The sequence below is a fragment of the Sciurus vulgaris genome, assembly GCF_902686455.1.
Source record: "Sciurus vulgaris genome assembly, chromosome: 6".
Lineage (NCBI taxonomy): Eukaryota > Metazoa > Chordata > Mammalia > Rodentia > Sciuridae > Sciurus > Sciurus vulgaris.
In genome coordinates, this window is record NC_136466.1 from 78,315,734 (window position 1) to 78,336,022 (window position 20,289).

Sequence of the window (20,289 nt, forward strand, 5' to 3'; positions counted from 1 at the left end):
AAAAGGATATTAAAATTTCTATCATAATGGATTCATGTATTTTACTTTATAGCTCTCAGTTTTTCCTTCACATATTCTGACACTCTTGTTAGGTACATACTTATTAAGGGTTATTATGTTTTCTTGGAGTATTGTCTCCTTCATCATTATATTATGTCCCTTTTTATCACTGACAGCTTTTCTGACTTGGAGGTCTGCTCTGTCTGAAGTTATTATAGTTATTCCCAGATTTTGTTATTTAATAATTGTAATCATCTTCTTTACATTTCTGAAGGATTGCTTTTTTCTCTCAATCTATAATTCTCTCTTAATGTACAGTTTTTTGCCTGTTCAGATCATTTTGGGATTAATGTAAATGTTCAAATTTCATTTGCTATCTAATTTTTGTGAATGTGCCATGGACTTCTCTTTTAAAGAATTTTTTTTGATCAGTTTTAGAGTCATAGCAAAATTGAGAGAAAGGTACAGAGATTTCCTATATTCTCCCTGTTTCCACACATGCATGACCTCCCTCATTATCAACATACCTCCCTGGAGTGATCCACTTATTACATTTAATAAACCTTCATTGACACAGTCATTAACCCCAAAGTCCATAGTTTATATAAGGGTTTACTTTTGGCATTGTATATTGTATGGGTCTGGACAACTACAAAAAGAGATAGGTCTACCATTAGAATATACAGAATATTTTTACTTCCCTAAATGTCATTCATTCCACCCCTCCAACTCCGGGCAATAACTGATCTTTTTTTTTTCTTCATAATTTTAAAGTTTTCCAGAATGTTTCTGATTCCAGTTGGAATTAGATAGTATAAAGTATTTTGGGATTGAATTCTTTGACTTAGTAGACCATATTTAAGAATCCTCCATGTCTTGTCTGTCTTTATTTTTTTTCCTTTTCTTTTCTTGGTACTGGGGATTTAACCTAGGGTGCTTTATCACTGAGTCACACCCCCAACTCATTTTATTTTTTGTTTTGAGACAGGGTCTTGCTGTGTTGCTTAGGACCTCCCTGAGTTGCTGAGACTGGCCTTGAACTTGTCAGTTCTCCTGCCTCAGCCTCCAATGTTTGGGGGATTACATCTTTTATGTCTTTTGATAGCTCATTTATTTTTAGCACTGGATGATACATTGTGTATACTACTACAGTTTATCCATTCAACTACTGAAGGACATTTTGGTTGCTTCCAAGTTTTGCCAATTATGAATAGTAGGACTTCTCATGGAAATACTTTTCCATATTCTTTGGGTAGATACCAATGAACATGATCGCTGGATCTTATAGTAAGTCTCCAGCCATAGTAAATTAATCTATTTCTCCTTGTGATTCTTTAATTTTTAGCCTCACATATTCTGATACTCTGTTGTTAGCTGCGCATACACTAAGGATTGCTGTCTTTTTGAAGCATTTACCCTGTTTTTATCATTATGAAATTCTACCTTTTATCTCTCCTAACGTTCTTTGAAGTCTGCTTCATCTGAAATTAATATAGCTTCTCCTTGCATTCTTTCAGTAGTGTTAGCATGGTATAATTTTTTTTAATCCATTTGCTTTTTCTCTCTCTCTCTCCTTTTTTTTTTTTTTTTTTTTAGTACCAGTGATTGAACCCAGAGGTGCTTTACTACTGAGCTACATCCCCATTCCTTTTTTTTAGTTTTTCTTCTGAGATGGGGTTTCACTAAGTTGCTGATGCTGGCCTCAAACTTGTGATTTTCCTGCCTTAGCCTCTCCAGTCATGGGGATTGCAGACTGTGCCTGGCTATCCACTTAACTTTTAACCTACATATTTCTTTACATTTAGAGTGGGTTTCTTGTAACTTATAGTAGGATCTTATTTTTTTGATCTATTCTGACAGTCTCTTTAAATTGGTGTGTTTATCCCCTTGACATTTAAAGTGATTATTGATATAGTTAGATCAATATCTACCATATCTGTTAATGTTTTCTATTAGTAGCCCTTGATCTTTGCTTCTTTGTCTTACATACTTTCCCTGCCTTTTGTGATTTTAATTGAGCATTTTATATGAATCCATTTCCTCTCTTTTCTAAGCAGATCAGCCATATTTCTTTTTTCAAAAAAAAATTTAAGTAGTTATTCTAGAATTCACAATATCTGTTTGTAACTAATCCAAGGCTACTTTCAGATAACACTGTATACTATTTCACGGTGGTACAAATACCTTAACGATAGCAACATATTTCTAATTGCTCCTTCCTGTCCTTTGTATCCTTGTTGTCATTCATTTTGCTTACACACAAAACATATAGATAGGTACATAAGTATATGTTATCAAATATATTGTTACTATTATTCTGAGCAAAGTTTTACTTGTTAGCTTAGCCAGAATAAAAAAATAAAGTTTTTATTTTGCCTTCATTATTCTTTCTCTAATGCCTTTTCTTTATGTAGATCCAAGTTTCTGTAATATTCCTTGTATCTAAAAGACTTTTATTTATTTAAAAAAAATTTTTTTAGTTGTAGATAGACACAATATCTTTACTTTTTTATGTGGTGCTGAGGATCGAACCCAGTGCCTCACACAAGTGATCAAGTGCTCCACTGCTGAGCTACAGCCCCAGCCTGACTTTTTATTTCTTCTAAAACAAATCTACTGGCAGCAAATTCCCTCAAATTTTTTTTGTGTGTGTGTGAGAACGTTTTTCTTTCTCCTTTGCTTCTGAAAGATAACTTCACATATTAAAGAATTCTAGGTTGGTGTTTTTTCTTTTAGCTCAAAACTTTAAATATTTCACTGTACTCTCGTTTGCATAGCTTCTGGAGAAGTTAGAGATAACAATTTTTATACTTTATAAGTAAGATTTTTTTAATCAACTGGAATATAGCTATTAGCACTTTAACTTTGTAAATTAATCAGATGTCTCTAACAAACACAGTTTTGAAGATTAGTCCCATTCATTTTTAAGCTACTTATTTTTAACACTAATAAGATATCAGACAAGTGGAGTGAACAGCATTAGCCATCTCTTCCTTGTTGAAGAAAAAGCCTAGAAAAATCTTAGAAACAATGGGTATTACATTCTAGACATAATGTTGAAATTAGCATTCTATTAATTGTCTGACCACCTAGAAATACTTGAGTTAGTAATTTTAACTCATGTGAACTAATGGTATTTGGATTCATTTTTTATTTAAATTTTAATTTGATTATGTGCCAATTTTGATACCATATTGATGATACATGGACACAAGCACATGTAGACATGACAACAGAATAAACAGGTGTGCACACATACACAAAACAAACAAGAAACAAAGACCTGGTAGCTTTTTGTAGGTAGATCTCTACTGCAGTGCTATAGATGTTTATTAAAGCCTCTGTGAGATTGAGAGCTAACCCTTGAAAAATTTGATCCCTGAACAAAAGCAGTGGAAAATATCTCTATAATTAGATGCAATAAGACTTATCAGAAAGATATATTCTTTTAGGAGTGCAGAATCAAATGTGAATTCACCATAAAACCATGAGCTCAAAAATATAGAATTTAAAAAAACAAGAGTTCTAGAGAAAAACATGGCCATAATTAGTATAGGAGCATGCAGAACATCTTTATCAAAGTTTACTTTTGACTTAGAGTGAGTTCAGATATTGAAAAAGTAAGAGCTCTGAAATACTTAGGTTAAGATTCTCAAGGTAAAGAAGACAGTGGCTTGGATTTAAAAGGGCACTTTACCCCCACCTCTGGTCAGAAGTCCTGTAAGTTGGCCAGGCCTCCACAATTTACATTTTAATGCAAGGGTGATAGCTGACAGAAGTGAAGGGAATCTGCAATTTGAGTTACACCTCATGCCTAGGTCATTTTAACCATTTTTATTACCCAGTTGGTAATAAGGCCAGATTTGAGTGGGGTCTTTTCGACTAAAAAGATTTGAATAGGGGGATAGTGTTTAGCAGTGTTGGGGTAACCCCAAACTGTGGTCAGTCCCAGCGAGTAAGGAATAATTAAAAGGAGGCAGAGATCAGATTCAGACTGGAATGTAAAAAAAAAAAAAAAAAGATAGTAGATCTTAAAGGAGGAATGATGATGGAGGCTTTTAATTTGGAGACTTCCATAATCGGGATATTTCCTTTGGTCATGGAGGCAGTGAAGTTTGGGCCCCCTTAGTCCAGTAGTTTAGTGTATGAAACTTGGGAAGTGGATTGTAATGAGGAGAGGGGTGTTCTTCCCTGAGGACAGTCCTTCTTCCAGTGTCCCCCTTGTCCACAGTTAGAACAGGGATTCGTGGGGGGGCCTTCAGTTAGGGCAAGCCTTTGCCCAATGTCCTATCTGTCCACATTGGAAACAGGCCCCGGGAGATGTATTAGAGGGTGTGGTGGGGCCATGAGCAGCAGGGGCTTTTTTAGTTCATGGATGGCTGAGAGAGTTGAAATTGAACTTGGAGATACTTTTCTTTCTGTTTCTTTGTCTCTTCTTCCCACTTGTTAAAGACTTTTAAAGCAGTATCTAAAAGTTGCTGCTCAGAAGTCTTGGGACCGTTTTCTAACTGTGTAAGTTTTTTATGGATATCAGGTGCAGAATTGGACAGTGACAAGAAGAGTACTGGCAGGAGTACTGAGGTCTAGGGTCATTCATATATTTGGTTATAGCCTCAGTAGTAGCTCATTTTCAGAAAATGAGTCTAATCTGTCCTCAATTTGGGACATATCTGTCATAGAAAGGGGGAACATGAACTTAGATCATCCCTTGAGCCTCTGCCACCTCCCAGAGAGGGAATGTATGTTTTATTGGAAGAGTTTTAGATAGTTTAAGATGAGGTGATGGCAAAGAGGGAGATGAAGCGGGGACTTGGGGTTTGGGAGGGTGGGATGAGGGAGTAGAGGGACCCTGGGGTCTATAAGGAGGGTGTTTATTTCCTATTTTTTGGGTAGTGAATGAAGAAGAGAGTTGTGAATCAGTAAGACCTAGCTGTGGAGCAGAGCAGGACTGGCACAATGAGGGCTTTGGGAGAAGGAAAAAGAAAGCTTGAGATAGGGAACCCAAATTGTCCAAATCTGGGAGAATTTTTGGGTCAAAGGTCCCAATTTGAGATTTTTCATGAAACAACCTAAGGGGGAGTCTTGTGGGACTGACTGGTTTTTTGGGTCATTGACTTAGGTTGTTTAATTTATATTGAGGCCAGATCTGGGCATTTGCTTTTGAAGTCATAATTTAATGAGACAACCTCGAGGGGGAGTCCTGTGGGAAGAACTGCTACCCGCCACATGTTGGAGAAGTTCGACTGTGGTGGTGGTCGAGGTCAAGGTATCCCTTCATGTCTGTCTTCCATCACTGGACAGAGTTCCACTGGAGAATGAGAGGGTCCTCTTCTACAATCAATGATAGAGGACTCCTGGGGCCTGGATGAATCAAAAGGTGAGGGTGGGGTGCCTCTGCGAGGCAAGGTGGGAGGGTCTTACCTCTCTGAAGAATGAGGTGGCTGGTGTTGCAAGTGGAAACAAAATGGCAAAAAGTGACCTCTGATCCGGAGGACTCATTGAAGGAGTAGGGGAGGAACAGTCAGTCTGGGAATTCAACAACAGCTGCACAAGCCATGGTTGGGAGCTTCCTGGACCTCAGAGAACCATAGGAGTGCCAGATGGGTATGGTTACTTCCCAGGTCTCATCAGCCATTTATATAACTGTTGGGTGAAAAGTCAAAGGAGATGGGGAAAGGGAGGTTTGTTAGAAAGGGGAGGGTAAAAAGAACCTCCAAAAACTCCATTCCAGGGTTTCGGCACCATTGTGAAAGCAAAAAATAACCAAAATGGGTTGGCTTATACATCTGTTCTTGTTTGTTATCTACTCCTTCCATCAAAGTTCTTAGTATATTAATTTTAATTTTTAAAAATTCTTGGTCTAATGATTCCAACATTCCTGCCATGTCTGATCCTGGTTTTGACAGTTTTCCAGTCTCTTTAAACTATATTTTTTTGCCTTTTAGTATACCTTACAATTTTTCCTTGAAATGTGATGTACTGGGAAATGGAGCTTCTATAAATGGGCCTTTAATAAAGTGGTGGTAAAGTATGGAGGTAGGGAGAAGTGTTACGTTAGTCTTGTTATCAGGATTTAACCGTTAACTTTACTGGTGCTTTGAATTTTTTCAACTTAGTTGTGGGATAGGATGGTTAGAGGAGCCAAAGTTTTGGGTATTTCTATTCTCAGGGAAGGTTGGACTGTGACAAAACTCAAGCACATTAGACTCTGGTAAAATACCCCTTCTGAGGGCAAATCTTATTAGGAACAGAATGTTCTGGTAGATTTCAAAGTGGTTACTTTTCCTCTTCCATTGCCATGAAGTGATTTTTCTCTGATGTTCTCTGTGAGGTCTTTTTAGAGCTCCTATAGTTAGAGCTCATCAATGTGTGGAGGCCCTCCAATTTCTGGATCCCCTGGGATTTTTTAACTCTCAGACTTGTCTGTGCAGAACCTCGAACACTTTTTCAGTTACAGTATCAGATTTTCCTATTCCAGTTCTTGGTTCCTACTGTTTTTGCTAGTAGGTTTCTGTTCTAGTTAGTTGTGATTCTGTGTCTACCTGTCTTTCTAATTTTGGGGACAGTGGTTTACTGTGTCTTCATTTCTTTGATGAGTTTTCAGTTTATTTGGCTTTTTATTTTTTGGGACATAGTAATGACTTAAAGGCTTCACACAACCAGACTAGTGAGCAGAAATCAATTTTTTTTAAAACAGGCATTGCAATTACTAGATCATCATCTTTGTGTTTTTCACTCTATTTTGTGCTTTTTATTAGTGGGTGTGTGGAAAGCCCAAGGTGTTTCCCAAATATCTCTAACTTGGATGGTCTAGAATAGACCTTACTCTAGGGCATGTTTCTTTATTCCGGGGCTACCAGCTTTTTGGTGTCTCATTTGGATCCCAGGGTTCTTATCAAGATCTTTCCCTTTGGCAGGATCCGAGCTCCTATATCTCTAGCATTCTTCCTGAATGAAGAATTCTGTATTTAGTAGAATTGTATGCTGTTTTTACTAATGATGTTGCATTCAGGGCATGCAAAGCTTGATACTCTTATTAGGGCTTGGTTGATGCCCCCTGAGTATTTTTATAAAGCCACCATAACCATTTATCAAGTGGGTCTTGGATAGATGAGATTTGAAGAATATCAGCAAAATTGGAAGATACATTGGGTATAATGATTGACTTTACGTGCTTGAATTGTCTGGAACTTTAGAGTATTTTTATGGGTGAGGTTATGGTAATTAGTACACATGGGACTTGCCTATTTGGTCTATTGATGTTGTCTAAACTAGAACTTTATAGTTTCTGCAGTCAGATAAAATGATATTTATACTCAATATTAATGAATCAGAATAGCTTGTCTTCTGAGTTCTTCAATTACTAGCAAGAGCTCATGTGTTGATAATGTCTGCAGTAGTCAACCTACATGGTTTTTTTCTTTGTATGATTACCCACATGACCCTTACCTCTATGAAAAGTCATTTCCTAGTAGATAAAGTCACCATAGCCATTTGTCAAGTGTCAGCATATCATGAAATTATCTTAAATCTCTTTCCCTCTCTGATATAGTGTGATTGATGTATACTCTAAATCTGACGTTCTACCAATTTGAGTACAAAGTGATGCCTAAAACTTCACCAAAAACCTCAGCCATTCCTTAGGTAAAGATTCTAGCTTTCTTTTTCAGTGTTCCTTGCTGGTATATTAAATGTTGAAATCTCAAGGGGTCTGCCCTTTACTAATGCTGGATCTGACTGGATTGAGAAATATGACAGAGAAATAGTGATAGATGATAATATACTAACTTTATGACTAAGAAACTCTTAAGGTGAAGTATGTTGCTTAGCACTAGAGCTAAATGGGCTTGTTAAACTTGACCCTGGAGTTTGGCCAACTGACTTAGTAATTGACTAGGCCAGACCACCACAGAGGCCCCAATTAGAAAGTAAAGATGACATTCCCTATGGACAGAGAGTTCCTAAGAGGAAGAATTATAGTGATGAGCATAATGTCTCTCCTTTATTAAACACAAACTAATCAGTGGAGAGACTCGGAATTAGACTTAATTGGATTTCTTCCAGGAGAAGAAAATATTTCCCCCTACCAGGTTTGTCTGCATTTTTATAATTAACATACTTTGGCTAGGTAGGTGATTTCTTGCCATGGAAGACAAAGATTTGGCTTACTTATATATCTTTCTATTATCCTCTCATCCTTTCAACATAGTTCTACTGTAATTTTTGTTAAATAAGTATTCCATATTCACATTTTAAATTGTGTACCTACCTTTTTCCCCCTCCATAGCATTTCGTTTTCATTGATATTAATAAACCTTTTTTCCTCAACTTTAGTTACTTAGTGTTTATGTTCTTTAACACTAACAGAGCTCAAAGTTCTTTCCATTTACGTTAGTATACCTGCATGTTGATACTTTATCAAATTTACTTCTTTAAAGCAGATTTATCTGAGATAGTAAGCAGGTTTTTAGTTTTGGCTTCTTATATGTCTTAGTGTTCATCTTAGTATCTTACCTTTAGCATCCTTAGGTTTTCTTCATCTTGATGTTGGATTGGATCTCCTGTTATCCAGATGTCATGTCTTTTGCTGTGATCTCATGTTTTGTTAAAAGCATAGACTCTGCATTGTGACAAAAAGTATATGGGAGATAAATCTTTTGAGAACTTGCATGTCAATAAATATCTGTAATTCTGCCTTCATACTTAGTTCATGGTCTGAATCATGCGTACAGAATACTATGTTAGAAATAATTTTCCTTCAGAATTTGATGATATTGCTATCACTTTCTTTTATTGTTTAGGAAGTTGGATGTATTTTTTTTTTTTTAACCAAATTCTTTGTGTGAAATCTGGTTTTCTTTGAAAGACTGTAGAATCTAGAATTCTATAATCTTAGGATTTGCATTGTTATTTCATCATTTGTGCTAGACATGTGGATGAACTCAGTCTGGATGTTCATATTCTTTCATTCTGGAAATTTTAATTTAGAATTATTTCTTTGAATTCCTCCATTTTCACTATTATAAATTTACACACAATCCCTGCATTTTCAGCAATGTATTTCGGTTCTCAGCTATGTGTGGATACCCTAGTTCAAAACCCTATGTTTACTCCTCCCAGAGGACTCTAGTATTTTTTCATTGTGGGATGGGTGGAGGGTGAGGAGAGTGATCTGATGGTTTATTACTTAATCAGACTTTTAAGAATCCTGGTATTTTTTATCCCTAATCTCACTCTCATTGCCAGATATAGGTGAACCTGTTGAAAGTTCCATTGTGGGGCTAGGGTTGTAGTAGAGCACATGTCTGGCACATGTGAAGCACTGGGTTTGATCCTTAGTACCACATATAAATAAATAAAATAAAGGTATTGTGCCCATCTACAACTAAAAATAAAAAAGAAAAAAAAGTTTCATAGTATATTTTGATTTTCTGCTTTTCCCAGCACTGGCTTTGGATTCAGCTTTATTTGGTTTATATCATATGCTATTGTATGTTTGTTCTAGAAATATATATGCTTCTTTTAATGAATTAAATAAGATCCAATAGCTGATGTAATAATGAACTTGATAAATACTAATAAAAAAAATGACTTTTCATGGTATCTGCAACAGCAGTGTTATATGAAATTATCTTTGATTTTTATTTACAAAATCACAAGTGCAGCTAAACGTTTTCTTTTTAATTTTAATTTTTGTGGTATTGGGGATTGAACCCAGAGATACTTATACTACTAAGTTTCCCACTCAGATTCTTCCTTTTTTTAAAATTTTTGGGGCAGGGCTTTTTGAAGTTTCTGAGGCTGGCTTTGAATTTGTGATATTCCTGCCTCAGCCTCCTGAGTCACTTCGATCACAGGCATGTATCACTGTGCCCATCTATTTGGTGTTTTGCTTATATTAGGTGAAGGAAAGTATGAAGTCAGAGTATAGTATGAAATAGAGTATGTATGTCTACTTTCTTAGAAAACCATGGGCCCAGTTTAGAACTCCTTAATTAACTAGGACATGGTGGTATATGAGACCACCATCATGGTTTCCTGTATTTGTTCCTTTTAAAGAGGCCTTTTGGGCTGGGGGTGTAGCTCAGTGGTAGAGCACTTGCTTAGCATACAAGTTTCATCTCTATCACTGGGGAAGAAAAAATTTAAAGAAGCTTCTTTATATGCACAACCTGATCAACATTTTCATTCATTCAGCAAATATTAAGTATTGAGTTAGTGTAAAACATTGGACACTAGAGAGATATTATTTGACCCAAACCAACCTGTCTTCATGGAGTTTACCTATTTAAAGGAATATATAACTGGTTAGAGTATAGCCTAAAGTAGATAACATCATTTTTATGCCTCACCACCCCTAGGAAAATAACTTGCATATCCTTCTAATATTACTTGAAATAGAACTTCAAAGTTTTTTTTTCTTAGAAAAATGTTAGTTTAAAAAATTAGAGAAGATTCATAGGCAGAAAGAAAAAAATTTCCAGTCACTAATGAAAAAATAACCAGGGTCAACACATTGTATGTTTCAGTTTCTTTTCTCGTATGCGTATGTGTATGTACATGTGAATATATATTTCTGATGCTTATCTAGCATGTATAAGGCCCTCCCTGGGTTTGATCCCTGGCACTGCAAAACAAAAACAAAAACAAAAACAAAAACAAAACATTTGTTTATAAAATTGAATTATATTCTAAAAACATATATATGTGTGTGTGTGTATATATATGCATATATATGTGTATATATGCATATATATGTACACACACACAATCAAATGTTTATTCCAATTTTAATAGCTGTATAATATTTACCTTTACAGCCATTCCATGATTTAGGCCTGTGTTGCTCCCCACTAATAAGACTCACGAGAAATGATGATGTGAATTTGAACTGTTAAGGAATCTAAGTACCTTGATGGACATGTAGTGTGAAGTAGGGAAGGAGGTTAGAAGGTTAAAAACATTACAGCTTTTTTACACCTGTTGAAAGTTATTAATTGGTTGCATTCTTATTTTAAAAGTAATTTATAAATAATTCTTTAATTGTAGTATAGTTATGTCCACATATTATATGAAAGTCCCACTAGAAATATGTTACCCTTGTTATTTTATGAGCATTTATCCAAATTTCTTTGTTTACAGCTGGGCTCCAAATGCAGAGAACTCAAAGATATTCATTTTGGCCAGTGTTACAAGATCTCAGATGAAGGCATGATCGTCATAGCTAAGGGCTGTCTGAAACTACAAAGAATATACATGCAGGAAAACAAATTAGTAAGTACCTGTTTTCAGTTTTGTTTATAACCTTTGAATTCCTTAAACTTCATTTATAATTTTTTTTTCTGTATTTTCTTTTGATAGTTGAGAGGCAGATAATTAGAAGCAATATCTTCTCAGACTGATAATTTTATAAATTGGTTATAACTGAATAGATTCTTAGCATGATATGTCTTTTCTAAATTCTGAGAGTGAATTAACTCAGTAAATTGGAAAACATAAAATTTATTGGCCAAACATGTCTGTGGTTGTAGTTCCTTTTGATTCCCTTAGGAATTATAATAACTCCAGAGAGTTGAGATTTTGTTTTATGCCCAGAAAAGTATACATTTGTGAAGTAGAACTTTTTACTTAGTATGGTGAAAAATGGGATTCAGTAAATTAATAACTACATAAATTTTATATTTTAAGAACATACACATATAGTCCAGACACATTTAATGTATTTAACTTAAGTCATTTAGATTTTATGTTATTGAGATGTAATTCACATATCCCAAGATTCATCCTTTTAAAGTCTATGGTTCATTGGCTTTTAGTATGCTCAAAAAATAGTGTAGTCATCACTAACATCTAATTCTAAAACATTTTTATTATCTCCAAAAGAAACACTATGCCCATCAGTACTTTCTTCTACTGCGTGGCAACTGCTAATTACTTTCTGTTTCTCTGAATTTGCCTATTCTAGAAATTTCATATAAATAGAATCACACAGTATGTGGCCTTTGTACCTGGCTTCACAAAGATATTTTCAGTGTTTGCTCATTTTGTAGCCTGTATGAGAACTTCATTCCTTTATATGTCTAAATAATATTCAGATCCACTTAATTTTAATTTAATGGGTATATTGTACAAATTAACAAAAAAAATTGTCACTAGGGAGGCACTTAAGAGTTCTCAGCATTGAAAAATAGTCTAATGGAAAATGCTTGCAGGCTAGTGTGAAATAGCATATTTATAAAGTCTTCAAAATGCATCTCAAAAATATAGAGGTCTTTTTCTTGTCCCTTTGAGTCAGTTTATAAAACTGATATTTGTTAAATAGATCTCATATATAAACTTAAATTTCGAAAGATTTCTTGAAGCATCAGCACTTCCAGTGAGATAATACTGTTATTAAAGATATTAGAAAACTTGGAAAACTTATAAACTGAAAATAAATGCTGTTTTTCCTCAACATAGAATATTTTTCCCCTGACAATATATAGTAAAAACATTTCATACTCCTTCTTACATTTAATATAAATGTAATCATTTGAGGCTGAATGACTCGTAAGGAGAATTAAATCTTTTGGGTCAGAGAGACTGAATTTTTGACTTATGGTTATTTATTCACTTGTATTATGATCTGGGAGCACTATTTAAGGTCTTTAAGCCTTATTTGTAAATGGTGCTGTGATATTTGTCTTTTGATGAGTTGTAGTTTTGAGGATTAAATGACATCCTCAAATCGCTTAGTACAAACTCTGATCCATAAGATCAGAATTTTTTGGTACCTAGTTTTTATTCCTAGTAGTTTTGATGATACCAAAACTAAAATTGTTAAACTGTTCATTTCTACTTTATACTTCAGATAAAGAATAGTAATCCCAACTTTAATTTTTCTATTCCTTAATAGGGATATTTATTGATTTTGACTAAAATTTGTTTTGTTGTTGTTTAAATACAGATTAGTATCTTTATTGGCACTGTAAGAAACTTTTAGCTAGCGGTTCTTAAAGAAGGTAGCTGTTTATTATGTTTATGTTTAAAGGTTCTCCTTTATTTTCACATTTGTTTTCCCCTGATGTTAGGGCACATTAAAAGATGATATGTGGTTACATCCTAAGGAAATCAGTTCTAGATTTAGTTTTATTCATTATACATTTTTATTTCATTGGAAATTTGAAGTAGTTTTGGTAAATACTAAGGAAAGGTCAATTCAATAAAATTTTCCTATTTAAGATTCTTAGGGAAATTTAGAATACATTAAATTCTAATAATAGTTTTTGATAACTAAATTCCCATAGCTGCTTTACTCTGTATTTTTAAAATTTATGAAATAAAGTATTTAATTTACTTGCAAAGCTACAATTTAAAGTAGTATGGCAGTTTTCATTTTGACAAGTGTTATTTATCATTTAAGAAGTATTTTTTACTAGCAAGTAATTGAGGTGCTTACAGAAAACACTGTCTGAAAGGATACCATTAGAACCTGACCTGTGCTTTAACAAATATTCCTAATTAGCCAAATTATTTTGCTAAATAACTCTTTTAGTAAATTGAATCTAAAAAAGACTAAATGTAATCATAGAATAATTTTTTTAAAGTATAAAGTTTGCCGAATTGAATAACAAATTCATTGATTTTTACATACCTTGGCAGTTTTTGACTCAGTACATCTTTTCATATTATATCTTGGCCTTTAGATGGCAGCATTGTCTTTGTATATTTCAATGACACAGCTGTTGTTTCTTTCTGTAACTCTGAAAATATAATGCTTATGTAGTTTATGCTTCATTTAAATTTTTGGTCCTTTAGGTGTTTTTAATGGGAAAACTTCTTTTTCAAGTCAGTGGAAATGTTATGTCCAGAAGCCTGCAGGATAAATTTGCCATCGTATATGAAGTAGCAAGATATTTGAATATTCTTATTTGTGACCCTGATTAAATAGGATAAACTTTAGAATAGGGGAATCCTGTGTTTGACAGAGGGAGAAGTTTTATCACATGGAAAGTGAAGATTTGAAATTTTAAGATGCATATGAATTATGGTAAAGCACAGAATTGAGAATTCCATGTAGAATCCTCTCAAAAGAGTAAATTTTGGTTTCAGTCACTTTTGAGTGAGAAAGTGTCTTACACCTATGTGGGTGCATTTTGAATTTGCTATAAAATTCACAGTCTAGAAATAGATTTAAGGAATTCAACTATAGAGTCTAGCATATTGTATGCATGTCTCTTCTTTCTAGTGATAGATTTTATTCATTTCTGTGTAGTACTTGTGACAAAGCTATTTTTGTTATATTTATAAGGGCATTATCTTAGTGCATTTTCTGCAGCTGTAACAGAATACCTGATACTGGGTAGTTTATAAAGAATAAATTTATTTGTCTTATAGTTTGGAGGCTAGGAAGTTCAAGAGCATAGTATCATCTGGAGAGGGCTTTAGAGTTGAGTCTATCATTCCATGACAGAAGGCTGGAGGGTAAGGGAGAGAGAGGAAGGGAGGGAAATAGGGGGTTCAGGGAAGAAAGAGAAGCATGCAAAGGCAAGTGAGGGGTGGAACTGATTTCTGTAATAAATCTATTCTGATAACAAACCCACTCTCAGGATAGTGACATGAATTAATTAATGAGGGGAAAGGACTAATGACCTTATCACCTCTTTTTAATCTCCACTTCTGGAAAATATTGCATTGAAAATTAAATTTCTAACACATGAACTTTGGGGGACACGTTCAAATCATTGTAGTTGTATGATTATTGATGACCTAGAAACTTCTGTAAATATGTTGTTTTTGATGCTTTGTTCTCTCCCTGTACCAGATTCTGCTTCTGTACTTTCTGGACAGAAGTTCTTTGGCTGACTTTTTATTTGGTTGTAAAATGATGAGGTCAGATAGATTATCTCTCATTTCCTATACAACTTAATATTTACAATCGTATTTTATGATTTATTTAAAAAATAACTTCTGTGTTAACTCTGAGGCAGGATATTTGATATAGATCTGTGTTATGTGTTTGGTTTATTTTTTTATGCCTACTCTGAAGAGTTAGACTGTGAACTAGTATAGTTTTCTCAATTATCAAGAAAATGGGTATTGTGTTTTGAATAGATTTTAGAAAGTTTTAGGGAAATGATAAAGATATCTTGGTTGAAACTTGACTCCTGAAAGTTAATTTGGTTTTATATATTCCAATCTTCTGATTGATGTTTGACTAGTTTTATAATTTCATGATACTTACAGACCTTTGGCTGCTGCTGTAATAGTGATGTTTTGGGAGGCTTACATGGATGAGGTAGTAGAATTTAAATTTACTTCTCCGAATTTCTTCCTCTAGATTGGAAGCATTTTAAGAGGAAATTGAGTCGCAGTGAACCAGTTGAAACCTGTTTTTGACCTAGTGACTTGAAAGAGTTATCTTAATTTTTGTACTTTCATTTCCTTCTTTACAGAAAGGATGTAGTACTTCTGCACACGTTTTCTTATGAGGATCAGACTGAGATTAAGATGTATAATATCAAATGTATGACACCAGTGACAGTATAATTCATTTTTGCTATTGCCATTAGGTAGACTGATGGCCATGTTGGTCATAGGCTAGGTATGTAAACATATAAATGGCATTGTATGAAATTTACATTTCCAGACTCTTACTCTTCAACACAGAGTTAATATATTCAGTGTTTATATATATTAGGGTTTATATATTCAGGAGATTGGTTTGCCCTGTTCTGCCACACTCCTGTATTTTGTTTCTCAAGCACTCCTTGTGAATTGATTTTATGTGTAATTCCAGACATAAATATTTCACATTTGTGAGAAATTCTGTTTTCTAATACTTTCCTTTAAAGTTCTTTTTTTTTTTTTTCTCTTAATAATGGGACATTTACTTAAACCCAGAGTAGTAGTTTCCAGTAAACAGTTGTATTTGATTGTGGCATTCTAAAGAACTGATCTAAAGGTAGGGAACTTCATCTTATTATTGTTTTTTGGTGCTAGGGATCGAACGTAGGGCCTTGTGCTTACAAGGCAAGCACTCTACTGACTGAGCGATATCTCCAGCCCTCATCTTATTATTGTATACTACTATCTTAGTCTCTTTGGATTGCTTTGCCAAAATATTGTAGACTGGATAGTTTATAAACAACAAAAATTTATTTTTTACCTTTTTGGAGACTGGGATGCCCAAAATCACTGTGCTGGCAGATTCGAAGTTTGATGAGAGCCCCTTTTTGATTCATAGATGCTTTTTTTCCCCTATGATGTCATGGTGAAAGGGCCTGTTTTATAAATTCATGAATCCTATTCATTGAGGCTATACCTTTGTGTTCTAATCACCTCAGAAAGTCCCTTTCTTCTAACTCTATTATCTTGAGGGTTAGAATTTCAAAATATTAATTTGGGGGAGGGGACATAAACATTAATACAGTAGCAACTGTATTTCAGAACTTTGCTGTCATTTGTTGACATTTTAAAATACTACATAGTAGTTAACCTTTTGAGTATAAAGTGCTAGCACTATGCTACTTTGTATGATTAATCCTCACAACCACTATATGATCTACTGTTTTTAATCCCGTTTTATAATATGAAGAAATTGAGGCCAAAAGAGGTTAAGTAATAGCAAACAAGTACTAAAGTCAAGATTCTAAACCCAATCTATTAAGATTCCAAAATCTTTTTTTTTTTCCAACCATTTTGATTGCATGTATACTTCAAGATGGTACAATCCATATAGGTTTGAACCACGCAATAACATCCAATAGACATTATCTGCCTCTAACACACTTAGGGACAGGTGCTCTTAGACATGGATGGAAGAAGTTAATGTTAGCAAGAGTAGAAGATCTTTTTGCTAGGATGATGATACATTTCAGGGGAAGCTGCAAGAACAAGTAGAAACATATTGATAACTTTTCTAGGAACTTGTTTAAATTATCAAAGGGGGAAGCTGTCTTCAAGATACTGTTCAATATTGATCTTAATCCTGTACAGTTATAAATATAATTCACTTTAATGGCAGAATTGCATTCTTTATACAGAATTTCTGTTCTGCATACATAGTATTTTATACTGTGATATTTGGATTTTAATTCTACTATTTCATTTTTGTTCCGGGTTTTTTTTTTTTTTTTGGTATTGGGGATTGAACCTTGAACCTAGGGGTTTTTCACCGCTAAGCCACATTCCCAGGCTCCCCCTTGCCCCTTTTTTTAAAAAATTTTGAGACAGGGTCTCACTAAGTTGCTGACACTGGCTTTGAAACTTGTGGTCCTCCTGCTTCAGTCTCTTGATCCGCTGGGATTTACAGGTATGTGCCACTGTGCCAGGATGTTCAGCAGTTATAATAAAATTTTTAATGAGTTCATGAACTCTCTGTTCCTTAATGCTTGTTATGTTCACTCAGTTCAGTTAACATTTGAACACCTACTCTGTGCCAGGCATGGTGAGAGACTTACAGAAAAGTAGTACTGACAGAACAAATCCTGGCCTAGTGATAAGTAATATGGGAATAATAATTGCAAAAACAAAACAAACAAACAAACAAATGTTATTTTTGTATGAAGGAAGGGAAGGAATCAGAAAATCCTATGAATAGTAGGTGAAATTCAAATGGAATCTTGAATGTTATATAGTGATGTAATGATTATACAAACAAATCTTTTCTTGGGGGAAAGATGATTACAGTAGTAGGAAACGACATTAACCAATACAAGGCATTAGGAAAATGTGTGAAATTTTAAATAAAAGGTAGATATTACAGTAATATTGAGTTTACAGGTGGGATAAGTGTTTATATTGTGGTCTGGAAAGAAACACTGGGGCTAGGTGTTAAGTTACTTAAGTTTTATGCTAAGGAATTTTTGTTTTTGGCGGTACTAGGGATTGAACTCAGGGCATTAAGGCAAGCATTCTACCAGCTGAGCTATCTCCCCAGCCCTATGCTAACGAATTTTGAAGTCTGTAAGTAATAATGATTATAGCATGGGATTTCAGCAGATGTGAGATTTAACAAGTATTGATAAATTAAGAAAAATATAGAACGCTAAAAGTAGTAAATCCATATGCCCATCACTCAGACATTGTTAACATTTTGTTAAATTTACTGCTTCTTATTGACTTAATAGCAAATAAACTTTTAGTTGTCCTGGTTTGCTGTCATCTCATTGCTCCTTCCAAAGGTGACTATGGTGATGATCTAAAATTCTTTAAAAAATATTTTAACATACGTGTGACTAACTATGAACAATGTGGTATTGTTTTGTTTGTGGACACACATAATTTATAGCTGGTGTCATATGGGTAAGTGTTTGGTCCTTGCAAAGTAGGTATCAGTCTACACTTTGTGTTTTTAGTTTTGTTTTTGAGGCCTAGCTATAATGAATATGTAATTTATTCTTTTTTTTCCACATTTTTGTTGGTGCATTATAGTTGTGCATAATGATGGGATATGTTGTTAAATATTTGTACATGCACACAGTATAACAATATAATTTGGTCAGTTCCGTTGGTGTTCTGTCATAGGTATGTACCTTCTGTTTATCTGTTTCTTATTGAAGGATACTTATATTGCATCCATTATTTTACTCTCATAGGCAGTTATGCAATAAAATCCTGTGTAATTCCTCCGTGTTTATGTGTAAGCATTCTCTAGGTATATACCTATAAGTGGTAAGATAAGAACATTTTAAAGTTTTTACTAAATTATGCCAAATTGCTCTCTCTTAACAATTGAAATTATGGTGTAGAAGTGCTTCTTGTTGATGGATTGCCTACTCTTTTGAGGGCAGAAAGTACCTATTTATTTTTATTTATATTCATCACCCAACCCTTGGTAATGACATTAAATAAATAGATATTATATAAGCATTGGTTTAGTGACATGGGTTACTATTGAATTGAACATGATTTTAAAATGTATTTCTTCAAATATTTTGGGAATACACTTTAAAAAAGATGGGTTCGAGTATACAGATAAAAGCTTAAAAATATTTAAAGATGGAGAGTCAAGAGGTTTTTGATTTTCTAAGGAAGTAAATTTTCTTACCATATTAAATGATACTATTTTTTTTTTTTTTGTATTAGTTTTGTCCGACCAAAGTCATCAGTTACAGGAGTATTTTTGAATGATAGTTGTCTTTATTAATATGTGATTCTGATTAGGGTATAAATTCTGTTCTTGTCAGATTATGTTAATTTGTTCTTACTGTTAATAAAATTGGTTTTATTTTGTTAAAATAGGATTTGAAAGATTCAGTTTAATTAAAAATACCAGTTATTTTATGGACAGAATAAATTTGGTCTAAGATTCGTTTTTATTCATTTAAAGTTTTTGTTTGATCTTACCCTGTGATTCTCTTTTTAATCTATTGGCATCTTTCACTTAAGCCTAACTTTATCAGATAACTTGATAGGGATACAAATCAATGTATTCTTTCATTTAAATGGCGTAGAATACAATAAAGAATGAATATGTGCATGTGTATGTGTGTGTATTTTTCCTTCTGTGTGCCAGTGTTGTATGGAGGGAAGGCAGTGATTGAATAATATTCAGATATTTTTTCTTTGAAAAACATTGTTTTTTTACTTTGCAGATTTACTTGCTTAATTATGTTAGTTTAGTAATATTAAAACTAGTTCACAAACTCCAGGAACTTGTCAACTGATGATAGGACATACTTAATGCAAACAGGATCTCAGGAGAAAATTATCCTAGTATTAAAAACTCTGATAAATATACCCCAATGTGGATGATGTAGAATTTATTATTGTCAAAGTAGGAGACTCCAAATAGTATTTAGGTATTGTTATTTAATTATTTATCATTTCCTATATCATATTACTTGTTTTGAGTTTAAAATTTAGAGTTAGTAGGTTATTCCTAGGGTGTTTTTCTTGGTACTAGGAATTAAACCCAGGGACACTTAGTCACTGAGCTATATCTCTGGCTTTTCTATTTTTTATTTTGAGACAGTGCCTCACTAAGTTGCTGAGGCTAGCTTTGAACTTGTGGTCCTCCTGCCTCATCTTCCTGAGCTACTGGGATTACAGGCGTGTACCATCATATCCTGGGGTTTTAATTCCTCCACTTGTGTATATTCTGTGGTTTAAGTCCTGTTATTTGTATGTGTAAACTTTGTTTATTTTCTTTTAGGATATATGCATATTTTTAAAAAATCAGAAGGTTTGAACAAATCATATTATTTTAAGAAAAAGTGTGAAAATGCTATATCGACTTGGTGCTCAAGTGCTGACAGTAGGGGATAGTGGGTTGAAATAAAGAATTGAGTCATTAGGCTTAGCAAA

General features: G+C 33.9%; 1 protein-coding gene across 3 annotated transcripts in view; it reads left to right on the forward strand.

Moving 5' to 3' along the window:
* FBXL17 (F-box and leucine rich repeat protein 17) overlaps window positions 1-20,289 on the forward strand; it is a 544,511-nt gene that overhangs the window by 22,017 nt on the left and 502,205 nt on the right. For all 3 annotated transcript variants that reach the window (XM_079143523.1, XM_079143522.1, XM_079143524.1), the window contains exon 4: window positions 11,143-11,274. In XM_079143523.1, the coding sequence (XP_078999649.1) occupies window positions 11,143-11,274 (132 nt within the window). The remainder of the gene's footprint in view (window positions 1-11,142; window positions 11,275-20,289) is intronic.